Raw genomic sequence first — 16874 nt, forward strand, 5'->3', positions numbered from 1 at the left:
TGTCATCTACGGGTGTGTTGATTATAACACTGTCACCTACAGGTGTGTTGATTATAACACTGTCACCTACAGGTGTGTTGTTTATAACACTGTCACCTACAGGTGTGTTGATTATAACACTGTCACCTACAGGTGTGTTGATTATAACACTGTCACCTACCGGTGTGTTGATTATAACACTGTCACCTACCGGTGTGTTGATTATAACACTGCCACCTACCGGTGTGTTGATTATAACACTGTCACCTACCAGTGTGTTGATCATAACACTGTCACCAACAGTCGTGTTGATTATAACAACAACAATAATATTAATAATAATACATGGATATTTGTAAAGACATCCACTGCAGCATTATTATTTTTTAACATCATTCTTATCCTGGTCAACGAATCAGCGCACACAATATATTCAATCTCAGCTCCCTGGGGAGTATACGACCAAAGCTGCCCGTGATGTGTCAGAAGGTTAATAGTCACATGACTATCACATGCTACCAGGAACCCAATCACTGATGGGTAAGTAGAGGCCTACTTTCAATTAAATCAGTTTCCTAGGAAACATTACATGTCGTACCATCAGCAATCTGCCTACTCTAGATGACCAGCATTACAAAATACATTCATGTTTGTTGTGCCGCAGCACTATTGCAGCTACTTGACTGAAATTGATTTGAACCAGAGTGAGTGTGTGAGTGAGTTTAGTTTTATGCCACGCTCACCCAGTGAGTGATGTTATGAGCACAATGACATCTAACCAACTAAATAACTAAGTATGATCATCTGATCCATATAGTCACACAGGTTGCCAAGGATTCCCAAGGCAGAACTAATGGATAAATACTGTCAACGTGTACCTGTTTCCCGTTCACCTCCCAGTCACCCCCGGTTACTGCCACCTCTCTCACCATCTGACTCTGGAGGAAGTCTGGAAGAAGACAGAGGAAGAACCTTTAAGCTTCAATCACCCAGAAGCATAGCACATGTCTGGATGTTAGAAATGTCATGGCACTGTACTTTACCTGACTGTAGTTGACAGTTCAGTGTGAGAAACAGCCACTGGCCTGCTAGACAGTGGCTAGTAAATATCCACTTGGGGCAGTAAATCTCTACAGTCACTGGCCCGACTGGCTAGTGAATTTTCATGGGGTCATTTTCTAAATATATCACTCTCACTTACTTGTTCAGTTATAATACACTTTTAAATCATACAAGATTATGGCCAGATATAAATGTTCATCATATTAGTAGCTTCATGATGAAACCTATGTCATGCTGACAATATCTTATTCTGGTCTATTTGTGTTTTAGCTTCTGCATTGTTTTAGTTTCTACATTCAAATTTCGGGCTAGTGAATGTGGGCTAGTAACTTTCAGGCACAGCTGGCCTGACTGGCTCGAAACTTTGGAAACTACTTCCCACACTGCGATGGTTTGAAACAACTTTAACAAAGACAGACAGTTGACAAGTTTGCTGTCAGGGTCACAGATCAAATCATTTCTGTACAAGAAATTCACATATAAGACAACTCCCCAAACATTATTCAGGCAAACTTGGATTCAAATGGATGCCTAAGGATGCCACAGTACACAATCCAAGATGACCTGGGCCACCTCTACCCAGTGTTTGCAATACTATAATTTGCCAGTTGGCCATCAGGGCCTGCTGCCGCCTGCAGGCTTTAAAACCCACAGGCCCTGAATGATATCTGCAGGCCCATTTTGTTAAAGTCAAACCAATAAAAACAAAATAAACTACACTGTGTACAGTTTCACATTGTTTTTACAAGATCAATGAGCAAAGCTTATGGCACACGGAGAAGTTTTTATTTTTTAAGACTGGTGTTGACATTCCTATGCGTAAAGCGCTGAAATACCAGGAAGTGAAACTGTAAGTTATTGTAACATGATGGATCATGGATTCCCGAACGTTAATAAAGAGAAAAATATGGGAAAGATTCCAGTCGAAAAAAACCTCACAGACAGTTTACTGAAGGCCAGTAGGGTCAGCAAATATTTGAAACTGTCGGCCCGATACAATAACAACTGGTGCTGGGCCTCTGGGCCGGCGGTTATTTCGAACGCTGCCTCTACCCCCTAAAAGTCAGCAATATCCTTGAGAGCCAACAGCATGAACTCTAACCGTGAGACCTGTCTTCCAGCTCCATTGCATGGTTTGTATCAGGTGGCGGTGTTTGGAGTTTGGACGTCACATGATACAGATGCCTGTACCCACTCTTTTCACTGGACCACAGGAAGCTGATCTCATCCGTGGAGGATTGTGGGAAAAAGTGAAGGACGTCATGAACCTGCAACCGCATCAAAACATTCAAATTAATTCAATGTCTGAGAAGACATGGGCATGGTCAAAGTGCAAAACTTAAATCAAGGTCAAAATTTATATCAAGGTCAATATAAAGTGAGTGAGTGAGTTCAGTTTTATGCCACACTCAGCAATATTCCAGCTATATGGTGGCGGTCTGTAAATAATTGAGTCTGGACCAGACAATGCAGGGATCAACAGCATGAACATCAATCAATGCAATTGGGAACCGATGACATGTGTCAACCCAGTCAGCGAGCCTGACCACCCGATCCCGTTAGTCGCCTCGTACGACAAGCTTGGGTTACTGAAGATCAATTCTAACCCAGTCAGGTAAATATAAAAATGTGGAAGACAACTTTGACTGCTATCAAACAAACAACATTCAAAATTCACCAGTGAGTGAGTGAGTTTAGTTTTACGCCACATTGAGCAATATTCCAGCAATATCACGGCGGGGACACCAGAAATGGGCTTCACACATTGTGCCCATGTGGGGAATCGAACCCGGGTCTTCGGCGTGACGAGCGAACACATTAACCACTAGGCTAACCCACCACCCAAAAATTCACCAGTAATCCAACAAAGGACCATTACACAGATAAAGTCTACTGGGTCTGTGTCCCACAAACTGATGAACTGATGAGCACTACAACAAGTGTTGGGGAGGTGGGGTAGCCTAGTGGTTAAAGCGTTCGCTCGTCATGCTGAAGACCCGGGTTCGATTCCCCATATGGGTACATTGTGTGAAGCCCATTTCTGGTGTCCCCCGCCGTGATATTGTTGGAATATTGCTAAAAGTGGCGTAAAACCCAACTCACTTAATCACGACAAGTGTTGAAGTATGGGAGGAGCAGTCACGTTGTGAACAGTGCCCAGTAGTGGTGGTCCGATTAATTGAAATAATCGAAGATTGGTCGCAGTGACTAAACAACCAAGCAATCGATCATGTTTTCCCATAATCGAACACAAACAATTTTGGAACACTTGTTTGCATTAACAATATTTTTCACAGGGTTGGTTTTGTCTGTTACATTTCATGACCACTACAAGCTCGTTCCGAGTCATGGTTGAATTTATCTTAAAGACTCCAAGAAATTAATGTTCCTAGCCTACTAGTCATCCTTTAAAGATGTGAAATTTGCAAATGCATTTTGTGCAATTTGCAAAAACACCATGTTTTTTGTCCATTAACAAAAAATAATCAGGAAAATTTCATAAATGACGCTAACCAATTATTTTCGATGATTGATCGGTTGTAATGAACCAATCATCAATTATGAGATTTTAAACAATTCCCAGCACTAGTGCCCAGTTCATTATGCATTTCCACCTAGACAAGATGGTGTTGAAAACAGAAGGATTTGACTAGCAGATATTTTCTTCATACAACAAGTACTTGGGCAATATTTGAAAGTGAAAACTGTAAAGAAGGCAACCAGTCTAACAAGCTGGGCTTTTTAAGTTTCTGGTTTTGTTTAAAGTTTACAATGGATCTATCACTGATTTCTACAGTTGTACAAACTGAGATTACTTTATTTGCCCCCAAAATTACACTAGATGACTTGACCAGTGCATATTTAAGTTAACTGGTCCATAAGCAAATATACTAGACACAGACCAGTGGATCAACGTTCTGTTGATGCTGATAGACAAACAACTTTGTTTCAGATGAGCTAAGCAAGCTCTGCACAAACAAGCATTCTGTTTTGAACTGAAGCACTAAGGCCAAAAACGACCTTACAACTGACTCACATTGATCCAGATCGTGGACGTCCCTCTGTAGATGAACTGCAAAGGGGGATAAGTGCTGGTGTCAAAGCTGCTCATCTCAATGTCGGAGGATACGGGCATGAAGTACTCGAAGGGGATAAGGATGACAGCCAGCTGCTTCTGTTCTCGGTCCAACACCTGGGCATAGACGCTGCAACAGACGCCGAGATCAGCGCACAAATCATCACCATCAAATACTGTGGAGTCCTGGGTATCAGTTAATAACAAGGCTGATCCCAGTATGTAACAAGCCTGATCCCATATTGTAACAAGGCTGATCCCAGTATGTAACAAGGCTGATCCCAGTATGTAACAAGGCTGATCCCAGTATGTAACAAGGCTGATCCCAGTATGTAACAAGGCTGATCCCAGTATGTAACAAGCCTGATCCCATATTGTAACAAGGCTGATCCTAGTATGTAACAAGGCTGATCCCAGTATGTAACAAGGCTGATCCCATATTGTAACAAGGCTGATCCCATATAGTAACAAGGCTGATCCAATATTGTAACAAGGCTGATCCTAGTATGTAACAAGGCTGATCCCAGTATGTAACAAGGCTGATCCCATATTGTAACAAACCTGATCCCATATTGTAACAAGGCTGATCACAGTAACAAGGCTGATCTCATAATGTAACAAGGCTGATCCCAGTATGTAACAAGGCTGATCCCAGTATGTAACAAGGCTGATCCCAGTATGTAACAAGGCTGATCCCAGTATGTAACAAGCCTGATCCCAGTATGTAACAAGGCTGATCCCAGTATGTAACAAGGCTGATCCCAGTATGTAACAAGCCTGATCCCAGTATGTAACAAGGCTGATCCCAGTATGTAACAAGGCTGATCCCAGTATGTAACAAGGCTGATCCCAGTATGTAACAAGGCTGATCCCAGTATGTAACAAGGCTGATCCCAGCCTGATATTGTAACAAGGCTGATCCCAGTATGTAACAAGGCTGATCCCAGTATGTAACAAGGCTGATCCCAGTATGTAACAAGGCTGATCCCAGTATGTAACAAGGCTGATCCCAGTATGTAACAAGCCTGATCCCAGTATGTAACAAGGCTGATCCCAGTATGTAACAAGGCTGATCCCAGTATGTAACAAGGCTGATCCCAGTATGTAACAAGGCTGATCCCAGTATTGTAACAAGGCTGATCCTAGTATGTAACAAGGCTGATCCTAGTATGTAACAAGGCTGATCCCAGTATGTAACAAGGCTGATCCCAGTATGTAACAAGCCTGATCCCAGTATGTAACAAGGCTGATCCCAGTTTGTAACAAGGCTGATCCCAGTATATGTAACAAGGCTGATCCCAGTATGTAACAAGGCTGATCCCAGTATGTAACAAGGCTGATCCCAGTATGTAACAAGGCTGATCAAGGGTGACCAGTAGTATGTAACAAGGCTGATCCTAGTATGTAACAAGGCTGATCCCAGTGATCCCAGTATGTAACAAGCCTGATCCCAGTATGTAACAAGGCTGATCCCAGTATGTAACAAGCCTGATCCCAGTATGTAACAAGCCTGATCCCAGTATGTAACAAGCCTGATCCCATGTAAGCCTGATGTAACAAGCCTGATCCCAGTATGTAACAAGGCCTGATCCCAGTATGTAACAGGCCTGATCCCAGTATGTAACAAGGCTGATCCCAGTATGTAACTGAAGGTAACTGATCCCAGTATGTGTAACAAGGCTGATCCCAGTATGTAACAAGCCTGATCCCAGTATGTAACAGGCCTGATCCCAGTATGTAACAAGCCTGATCCCAGTATGTAACAAGCCTGATCCCAGTATGTAACAAGCCTGATCAGTAGGTAACAGTATGTAACAAGCCTGATCCCAGTATGTAACAAGCCTGATCCCAGTATGTAACAAGCCTGATCCCAGTATGTAAAGTAAGCCTGCCAGTATGTAACAGGCCTGATCCCAGTATGTAACAAGCCTGATCCCCAGTACAAGGCTGATCCCAGTATGTAACAAGCCTGATCCCAGTAGGTAACACAGGCCTGATCCCAGTATGTAACAAGCCTGATCCCAGTATGTAACAAGGCCTGATCCCAGTAACAAGCCTGAACAAGGTAACTGGCTGATCCCAGTAGGTAACAGGCCTGATCCCAGTATGTAACAGGCCTGATCCCAGTATGTAACAAGCCTGATCCCAGATGTAACAAGCCTGATCCCAGTAGGTAACAGGCCTGATCCCAGTATGTAACAAGCCTGATCCCAGTATGTAACAGGCCTGATCCCAGTAGGTAACAGGCCTGATCCCAGTATGTAACAAGGCCTGATCCCAGAATTAACAAGCCTGATCCCAGTATGTAACAAGCCTGATCCTAGTAGGTAACAGGCCTGATCCCAGTATGTAACAAGCCTGATCCCAGAATTAACAAGCCTGATCCCAGTATGTAACAAGGCTGATCCCAGTATGTAACAAGCCTGATCCTAGTAGGTAACAGGCCTGATCCCAGTATGTAACAAGCCTGATCCCAGTAGGTAACAGGCCTGATCCCAGTATGTAACAAGCCTGATCCCAGTAGGTAACAGGCCTGATCCCAGTAGGTAACAGGCCTGATCCCAGTATGTAACAAGGCTGATCCCAGTATGTAACAAGCCTGATCCCAGTAGTATGTAACAAGCCTGATCCCAGTATGTAACAAGCCTGATCCCAGTAGGTAACAGGCCTGATCCCAGTATGTAACAGGCCTGATCCCAGTAGGTAACAGGCCTGATCCCAGTAGGTAACAGGCCTGATCCCAGTAGGTAACAGGCCTGATCCCAGTATGTAACAAGCCTGATCCCAGAATTAACAAGCCTGATCCCAGTATGTAACAAGCCTGATCCCAGTAGGTAACAAGGCTGATCCCAGTAGTCATCATGTACTTACTACTTGGAGTCTGGAGTCCAGCCAGCTCTCACGATGTACTCCATCCACGGACAGAAACTCGACAGCGGCTCCAGCATATGCCGCTCCACCACTGTGTCCAGCAGCTGGGGAGGAGACACAACACAGGGCTCATAGGGGCAGCATTTATGTGGAAACATTTCATACTCAGGAGGTGGAGATGGAATGTTGGTTTTGTTAATAGAAAGCTGAGCAACATTCATTTCTTGGTTTGTAAATAATCAAGTTTGGGCCAGTAAATCCAGTGACTGACATCATGAGCATCAGTGTCCATTATCACGATATGCACCTAACAACGTTGTCTAGCCTGACCACCAACTCCTGTTGGTCTCCTCTTACCATAAGAACGGGTTGCTGGAGACCAATTTTAACCTGGGTCTTCTCAGGCTGTAAGGAGGGTTTGGGACTGTGATGCAATGTTATGGTCCATGGGCTGATGTATGACCCATGCTGGGTTCTTATTGATGTACTACTATTAGATGAGCCATGACCTGACAAATGACCCCAATTTGCATACATGGGAACGCCCTCCAGAACATTCCATTTGAAAAATGTGGGAAACAGGTTGTCTTCTAAAACTTGAAAAGTTCAATTTCCTCGTGTGAATCGTGCACACGTCTTTTCCATATAAATAATAACATTGTAAGCTAACTCCCTTGCCTGAGAACGAACAATTTGCCCATGCTTCCCTAACTTGGACATGACAGAAGTGGTATTGAGTTCACGCCATGGTCAGCATGTATTGCACGTGCTTAATCGCCAATCTACCTGTAGCAACCAGTGTATTCATCTAGATTCCCTGGTCTGCCTTCTTGTCACAAACGTGTGTACAGCGCAGGCTCATCTAATACGAGTCAAGCAGTATGCTAATTGATCAATGACCAAGGCAATCACATCAAGAATATTTGGTATTAGGTGTCATAAGGCAACATTCTATCCACTGACTTAGAGATAATACTGTGTGTACTTACTGAACCATCTTGCCCCACTTCAAACTCTACAATCCTCAGAGTACTCCTGGCATTTGTGGTGCCTGAAATATTCACATTGTCACAGATCAATCAACTGTACAGATCAGGACACTGATGTAAAAGGCCACCTGGTATGATAGACAAACTGGACGACGTAAATGCAAGAAGAGTGGACAATAATCACTCAAATTGTCATTTGGAGAATAATTTTGACAATGCCATAATGAACAGACATATATAGTATGACCAGAAATTATTGAGAATTTTAGGAATATGTTTAATTGGATTTCTAGTATAAACAACCTTGACCAGCTATCAAGTGCTTGGTTTCATTCAAGAGAGACAACTCTGTTAATCCTTTTTCATTAGTTTGTGAAGAGTTATCCCCCTTTGTCTACTTGCAGCAGACGACATTTTCAGTGATCCTCAGTATGGATGATTTAGAGAAGAGGAAGTTGATTTTAGAGTATTATAACAAGGACATCAGATCAGCTCAAGTGATTTCAAGTAGAACAGGCATCCCTTTGTCCACTGTTTATCCTGTTTTGAAAGATATTGCAAATGGATATGGCATTGAGCACCAGGGAGGCGCAGGTAGGCCCAGAAAATTCACTGTCGGTGACAGGAGGCGGCTTGGTATTCTTGTTTCTAAAAACTAACGAAGGAGTTTAGAAAACTTAAGGCTGGATATGATTGATAGAGGAACTGTGGCTGTCTGTAAGGAGACAATCAGAACTGAGCTGCATGCAATGGGTTGGCAGAAAAGTCGAGGAATTCCATCACCGATCATGAAACCTGAACAAAAGGAGCGAAGGTTGAACTGGTGCTTACAGCATAGAAATTTTAACGGGGACAATGTGATTTTCTCAGATGAAAGTTCTGTGTGGCTGTTTCCTAATACACTGACATTCTGGACCAAACAAACTGGAAAACCTTTGTATCAGCGCCCAAAGTACAGTCCGAAATTTAATGTTTGGCGGCATATCTGTGTTAGGGGCAACGCCCCTCTGTGTATTTGAAGGGAATATGAATAGTGAGCGGTACACAGATATTCTCGAGATACATTTACTTCTATCTGCTCACGTGTTCTATGGAAATGTTTGGATTTTCCAGCAGGACAACGACCCAAAGCATTGTTCAAAGCATTCACAGGCCTGGTTTCGGACCCAAAATATGACATTATTAGATTGGCCAAGCTATAGCCCTGACCTAAATCCAATAGAAAATGTTTGGGGACTTATATTATTTCAATAAGAAAAATCTGACAAATATTGCTGAAATGAAAGAAGAGGTGGTCCGATATTGGGACAGCATGGACCACGACTTTCTTACTTCTTTGATCAGAAGTATGCCCCGCCGCATTGAAGCCTGCATTGCTGCCCATGGTGACTTGACAAAATACTAACTGTTCACCTGTCTTTGAATCTGGAGTTATGTTCTGCTAATATTCACATTTAATACATGAGTAATGAGTGAAAAAAAATTAAAAAATTACAATCTTAAATTCTCAATAATTTCTGGTTGTACTGTATAACCCTGCTTCTGATGAAGTCTTCGATTCAGTGACCAGCCACTGGACCTACCTGCACGAGGGTACCTGTACTCGTCGATACCCTGGTCGTCCGTCACTGGAGCAAACACATGAAGAATCTCCACATCGGACTCATCTACTTCCTCATACAGAATCCTGAATGTGGTGGCTTCATCTGTCAAAAGGATGTGTGTTTATTTGTGAACATTAGGATTGTGACAGGGATTCTCATGTTTAACAGTAGACACATTTAAAATAATGATATATACATAATAGTAATGTAATAAATATAACAATAATGAAAATATATATTCATCATATCATTCATTATCATACAATAAACACAGGTGCAATAGTGATGTGTTGCTGGAGCTCACCTCTAAAGCGAGAAAAAAAATCACAGCCTGATGCCAACTTTGTGCTAAAGGTCACATAAACCCTAGGGGGTACAAATACATAAATCACTAACTGGCATCGTTATAAATGAAACCCCGTCATTAAAACTACTCATTTCGACCTTTAATTGACTTAAATCGACCTTTTTGACAACAGTGCACAATTCTCACCCGCGAACGAAATTTTAACCAATCAGAGTGGCGCGCCTCTGTGACGTCATATGAGGAATAGATTTGAGAGCCGATGCAGAATTCATCTACATTTTAGGGGGTAAATTATCGTGTTTACAGGCTTGTATAAACCTGAAATCGTGACAATTGTTGTGGAAAATGAAAGCTATATGTTCTCACAATCTACTGTCATTTAATTTTGTCTCCTGCTTTGCCTAGTTTCCGAGTTACAACTTGTTTTCATAGACGATTCTTTCAAAATCGATTGGTGTCGTTAGGCCCTATTTGTATAATGACTGATCCAAATTGATCCCATTTCTGTGTTGTTTTACCTCGATATTTAATCATGTCATGTAAAAATCTGTTTGTATTCTCAAAACAGTGTCGGCCCATAAGTTTTCACATGCAATACAGCAATTAATACTCCCTCGTTGTAACCCGTGTTAGGTGGTATAAACCTACACATGTTATTTGTCATCATTCACTTGATGGTCAGTTAATGAATTTATAACAGGTATAATTAGTGGTAACACACTTAGATTACCGACAAAGGTTCCCATTTGGCATTTCTTGTGTCTGGAGTAAATATTCAACATTATAAACATCGATCAAAGGATTAACCGATAACACGCTGATTGATTAATTACTTTTATCTTACACAGCGTAATTGTCAAAAGGTAGTGTTTATGTATGTAGATTTACTAATCTATACTGAATACACTCTGTCGTCGTGTCGGTGTTCTGCGTAAAACAACGTCCTTCTTTCAAAGGATTAACCGGCAATACATTGATTGATTGCCCATTATTGGCTAACTAAATTACTGTTTTAAAGAAAGGTGGACATTATGCAATTAGTTGCCAGGTGTGCTATCTTGGGTGACCAATGAGACTATACACCAATACCTGAAAAGATTTATCACTTTTTCGTATATTAAACTGTTAAAAGACACATCATTTGGAACAGTTTTGTGGATATTGATGGATACATTCCTCGAACAAGGTAATGGCCTGATATTGTTCCTATAACTTTAATCTGTTTTAATTTTAATATTTGCATTTTGTTTTTATTCATTTGTCGTAGCATTCAACAGAATCATTGTTTTCGCCGTGAAGTGTAATGAGACAGACAACATGCACTAGGGTGTGTGTGTGCAAATTATGATTCACATTGGCAAACTATAAAATGTCTAGATATTACAGTTCTGTTATAAATTCACTATAAGTATCAGCAGATCGCCTGCTTTTTATTTAGTTTCAAAATGCATACAAGTGTGATAATAAACTAATTAGGATTATAAGACCAAATATAAAGACGCATTATTGACTAGTATCTACATACTGGTGAGTGGACATTAACCATGGGAATGTAGCAGGAAATTTATCGCGCATAGTATTGTGACTTGACCCCACCTCGCCTCCGTGGAAGAAATCGTTATGTTATAAGTTGTGTCATGCAAAATCCGTTTGGTTATGATTCCAATACATATTTAACAACGAGTAGAAAGTAGTCTTGATTTTCTAACTTGATGAAAACAAACTATAATCTCATTTATTCTAACAGATTTTTTTATTTTTAAAAAATGGCGCTCTGTGGGAACATCCGCCAGTCTGAGGATAAATGGTATTTAGGTTTGTTTTCACCAAGTTACAAAATCAAAACTACTTTCTACTGGTAGTAAAATATGTATTTTATTGATGGCCAATTGGATTTTGCATGATATAGCGTATATCATAACAATTTCTCTCGTGGCAGCCAGGTGGGTGTCAATATAATACTACTTACAATATTATTGTTACTCGACCACAACCTCACTTCCGAGGAAGAAATCGTTATGTTACAAGTTGTGTCATAGAAAATCTTTATGGTCATCAATCATATGCATATTTTACTACAACTAGTAAGTAGTTTTGATTCTTTAACTTCCGTGAAGCGATCTGAACACAAGTAAGATATCGCTTCAGGCTTCCACAACGCCGCCCGACTCACAAACATAACCCATTTAGCACGAACCGCGGGTCCTGTGGAAATCTGTGCATGGGGACACCATCGCCCGACCCTAGGAGCAATTGACTACACAAAGCAACGATTCGGCATGTCGTCCGTTGATGTCGAGAAATCATCAAAATGATGAGCGTGCTACAAATTTTCTATACAACTAACTGAAAATCGTTCCTCATATGACGTCACTGCAGTGCTCTGGCGACAGAGTTACGTAACCTGTCTGTGGTTTCGTTGGCGGGCGAGAGGGAAGCAGGCGACTTTTTGGCCACTTTTAATCGCTCGGTATTAATTAACCACAAGTTTTTAAAGAATAAATTTGGTGTTCCGCATAAGACTAACCACAAATCTTTCATATGTAATGGTTCAAAGAGTAACAAAAACAAAGTTTAGTGGTTCTCTAACAATTTCTCGTCACAGATTTACCTGTCGACTGTGGGACTCTGGGCATCCACCAGTACCCTGTGTATCGGTCAAACTCCTCCTGAACCACGAATGATGGCACCCCCGCCACACATGGGTCAGCTGCAAGTCCCCCCTCACCTGTATCAACAATACCGGATGTAGGGTTAGGTTGAATGTACCAGCTACATTGACAAGCAATTCCCCAACACCATCGTCATCGTCGTCCTCCTCCTCCTCATCATCATCATCGTCGTCGTCCTCCTCATCATCATAATGGAGTTACTGATGGTGTCTTTCTCATTCAATATGACTTGCGATATCATCATCATCATCATCGACCCGTGAAGGTTCCGGGTTAGAATTGGTCTTCAGTAACCCATGCTTGTCGTAAGAGGCGACTATGCTTGTCGTAAGAGGCGACTAACAGGATCGGGTGGTCAGGTTGGCTGACTCGGTTGACCCATGTCATCGGTTCCCAATTGCACAGATCGATGCTCATGCTCTTGATCACTGGATTGTCTGGTCCAGGCTCGATTATTTACAGACCGCCGCCATATAGCTGGAATATTGCTGAGTGCGGCGTAAAACTAAACTCACTCACTCACCATGGAGTTACTGATGGTGTGTCTTTCTCATTCAATATGACTGTTGTGATGTCATTGTGTATATTGGTTTATCAACATGTTTGGTGATATATCAAAATACATGTGGATACTAAAGTAAATGCAAAAAAAATAAATATCAGTACTAAATTATTAACTCACTGCTTCATAAATGTTTACATTTAAGACTGCTATGATGGAGAATAAGGCAGAACATTCAATCTTAAACATTTCGTTCATGTTCAGCAAAGTGTTAATTAACTTGAAGCCTAAATGGGGGTATTTTTCACTTAATACCACACTTACGGTCTCGTTGCCATGGTTTTCTATATTCCTTAGGCATTCTCAACGATACACCTTCTCTATGTACCAAGAAGGGGTGTTAGAGAAGGGAGGGTGTCAGTGAGGGGTGAAAAAATAACATTATTTGATTATTGTAATCCAAATTCCTATGGTAAAACCCGGCAATGGCCACAGGTGTGAAAGTGTGTAATTACCTTTATGAACAAACGTGAGTCTCTTCTCCTGCCCACTAATGAGATGTGTGATCCACAGATCCCCGTTGTGAATGAAACACACCAGGTTGGTATCCAGGGGGCAGATTTTCGGGTCGAGACGAGCTCCTAAACAACTTGTGCTGATAGCCGTCGGGAGGATCACTCGGTCATCTTCAAGATGCTGCCAAAACAAGAGTGAGTGAGTGAGTGAGTGAGTGAGTTGTGTGCCACTTTTAGCAATATTCCACCAATATCACGGCGGGGGACACCAGAAATGGGCTTCACACATTGTACCCATGTAGTGAATCAAACCCGGTCCTTCTTTGTGACGAGCGAACGCTTTAACCACTAGGCTACCCCACCGCACCAAGTGAGTGTCAGAGTGAGTGATCAAGTAATTGATCCATTGAATCATATCAATACATATCAGAATGAGTGAGTTTAGTTTTACGCCGCACTCAGCAATATTCCAGCTATATGGCGGCGGTCTGTAAATAATCGAGTCTGGACCAGACAATCCAGTGATCAACAGCATGAGCATCGATCTGCGCAATTGGGAACCGATGACATGTGTCAACCAAGTCAGCGAGCCTGACCACCCGATCCTGTTAGTCGCCGTTTGTGGCAAGCATGGGTTGCTGAAGACCTATTCTACCCTGGATCCTCACGGGTCCATTTCAGAAAATATGGAAGGAAAATGCAGATCTCAGACTTAAATAATGTTGATGAAACCTCTGGGCACAGGGAAGGTGCTGACAAAACTAGTGACATAATCGAGGCAAACTGGATTTGAATCCAGTCAGAGGCCCCTGGCATGCCAAAGGGATGCAACTCTGCAGAGCAATATTATGGTACCTCTGACAACTGGGGCACCCATGATTCCCACAAGAAGAGAACAATTACAGGAGGCTGAGTGGGTCAGACCGCTGACTTTGTGTACTGTTGACTAGGTGCCTCACTCTGGGTGTCTGAGTGTTTGAATCCTAGATGGGATTCAACCCCCAAAATACTAGAATCTGAACTCTACCAAGAAAGTGTAATCTCAAAGATAACATTTGTTACATTTAACTACTTTCTAAAAGGCATTGTGTATTCTCAACTATATGATCGACTCGAAATGCAGAACAATCTACAGACAAATTATACCATAATAAATACTTTTGTTCAAAATCTCTTTGTTGCATGAATTCAATGTTACTTTTAATTTGCACTTTAAGTTTAAGAGAACATTCAGTGCAAGAATATAAAACAAAGTATAGAAGTATCTTTCATGTTGGTCTGCACATTGTCACCAGTGACACATAAATCCAGGGATCAACATAGTGCCTCATTTGCTGGTCAGGCAAAGTAAAAATTAAAATGGCACGGATAAAAATATGTTCAGTGTTCCCTGGTGAAAATTATAAAACAGATCAGTGGCACTCACATTCTCACAGCTAAACATGGGCGTGTCCATTTTGAATGACAGTGAGCAAAACAGGAAATCCTGTTTTGGATAACATAATTTCTGGGTTAGTTTATGGGTCCAGGGCAAATGAAGCTGGACTATTTGCAGTCTTGATAGTGTTTATCAAATCCATATCTCATGTTAATAGGTTTACATGATGTTTATTCATGTATTAAGCAATAAATTTAAACAATATAATTGTTGCTATGATTTAAGTTTAACTGGATCATCAAAAGGTATGGGCACAGTTATGTTCACAAAGGCACACATAAATTATCTGTCTGGTGCGCTATGGCACCCTTCGAAAAAATTCCCAATGTGTAATGGGTTCCAGGGGACACATTCTACCTCCCGATTCCATGGAGTATTGTACAGGCTTTTGCCAAGGTAATAGAGGGCTCAATTTAGTGCTTTGTTACTTGCACTGGTGCAGCCTAATCAGTAGAGGACTTAACGTATACGCAAGACGGTACCCAATTACGTGTACAAGTGACTACCTGAGAGGGGGTCACTCATCCGCATGATTGCCTGATCACACTCAGTTATATTCTGCATGTCACACAAAAATGCATCTAAAAGTGTTATTAAACTTATTTATGAAAATAAGTAAACAAAACTTGCTAATATTACAAAGTGCAACCTAGTTTTTAGTCTAACTTGCACCAGGTGCAAGTCAATTTTTGAATGGGTAAACTTCTGAATAAAACATCAAAATAATTCAATAGCATATTTCTTTCATTACATCATGCAATAAGACCAGTGCAACTGGAATTTGGCTGGTGCAACTAGGTTTTTATCTTAGGTTGCATCTGGTGCATGAAAGTTAACATCTCTTAAATCATGCAATGTAAAAATATAAGTTGTCTGCTTCTCTCGAGGGGAATACGGTCTGATGTACATCTCTATGTAGCAGCGTTACCCGAGCCGGTAAAACGGTCTGATGTACGCCTCTATGTAGCAGTGTTACCCGAGCCGGTAATACGGTCTGATGTACACCTCTATGTAGCAGCATTACCCGAGCCGGTAAAACGGTCTGATGTACGCCTCTATGTAGCAGTGTTACCCGAGCCGGTAATACGGTCTGATGTACACCTCTATGTAGCAGTGTTACCCGAGCCGGTAATACGGTCTGATGTACACCTCTATGTAGCAGTGTTACCAGAGCCGGTAATACGGTCTGATGTACACCTCTATGTACCAGCGTTACCCGAGCCGGTAATACGGTCTGATGTACACCTCTATGTACCAGCGTTACCCGAGCCGGTAATTCAGTCTGATGTACACCTCTATGTAGCAGTGTTACCCGAGCCGGTAATACGGTCTGATGTACACCTCTATGTACCAGCGTTACCCGAGCCGGTAATACGGTCTGATGTACACACCTCTACGTAGCAGTGTTACCCGAGCCGGTAATACGGTCTGATGTACGCCTCTATGTAGCAGTGTTACCCGAGCCGATAATACGGTCTGATGTACACCTCTATGTAGCAGTGTTACCCGAGCCGGTAATACAGTCTGATGTACGCCTCTATGTAGCAGTGTTACCCGAGCCGGTATGGTCTGATGTACACCTCTATGTAGCAGTGTTACCCGAGCCGGTAATACGGTCTGATGTACACCTCTATGTAGCAGTGTTACCCGAGCCGGTAATACGGTCTGATGTACACCTCTATGTAGCAGTGTTACCCGAGCCGGTAATACGGTCTGATGTACACCTCTATGTAGCAGTGTTACCCGAGCCGGTAATACGGTCTGATGTACACCTCTATGTATGTACCAGCCGTAATACGGTCTGATGTACACCTCTATGTAGCAGTGTTAATACGGTCTGATGTACACCTCTATGTAGC

The 16874-nt window shown here is 41.9% G+C and overlaps 1 protein-coding gene across 2 annotated transcripts in view; it reads right to left on the minus strand.

Moving 5' to 3' along the window:
* The window catches only part of LOC124259222 (dipeptidyl peptidase 9-like), a 33131-nt gene that overhangs the window by 12136 nt on the left and 4121 nt on the right, over window positions 1–16874 (minus strand). For both annotated transcript variants that reach the window (XM_046693330.1, XM_046693331.1), the window contains exons 3-10: window positions 13578–13758; window positions 12500–12616; window positions 9561–9683; window positions 7978–8039; window positions 6989–7092; window positions 4079–4247; window positions 2144–2309; window positions 858–928 (exon numbers count right to left, since the gene is read on the minus strand). In XM_046693330.1, the coding sequence (XP_046549286.1) occupies window positions 858–928; window positions 2144–2309; window positions 4079–4247; window positions 6989–7092; window positions 7978–8039; window positions 9561–9683; window positions 12500–12616; window positions 13578–13758 (993 nt within the window). The remainder of the gene's footprint in view (window positions 1–857; window positions 929–2143; window positions 2310–4078; window positions 4248–6988; window positions 7093–7977; window positions 8040–9560; window positions 9684–12499; window positions 12617–13577; window positions 13759–16874) is intronic.

Source organism: Haliotis rubra, unplaced genomic scaffold (genome assembly GCF_003918875.1).
Source record: "Haliotis rubra isolate DU_JTF1 unplaced genomic scaffold, ASM391887v1 Scf714, whole genome shotgun sequence".
NCBI lineage: Eukaryota > Metazoa > Mollusca > Gastropoda > Lepetellida > Haliotidae > Haliotis > Haliotis rubra.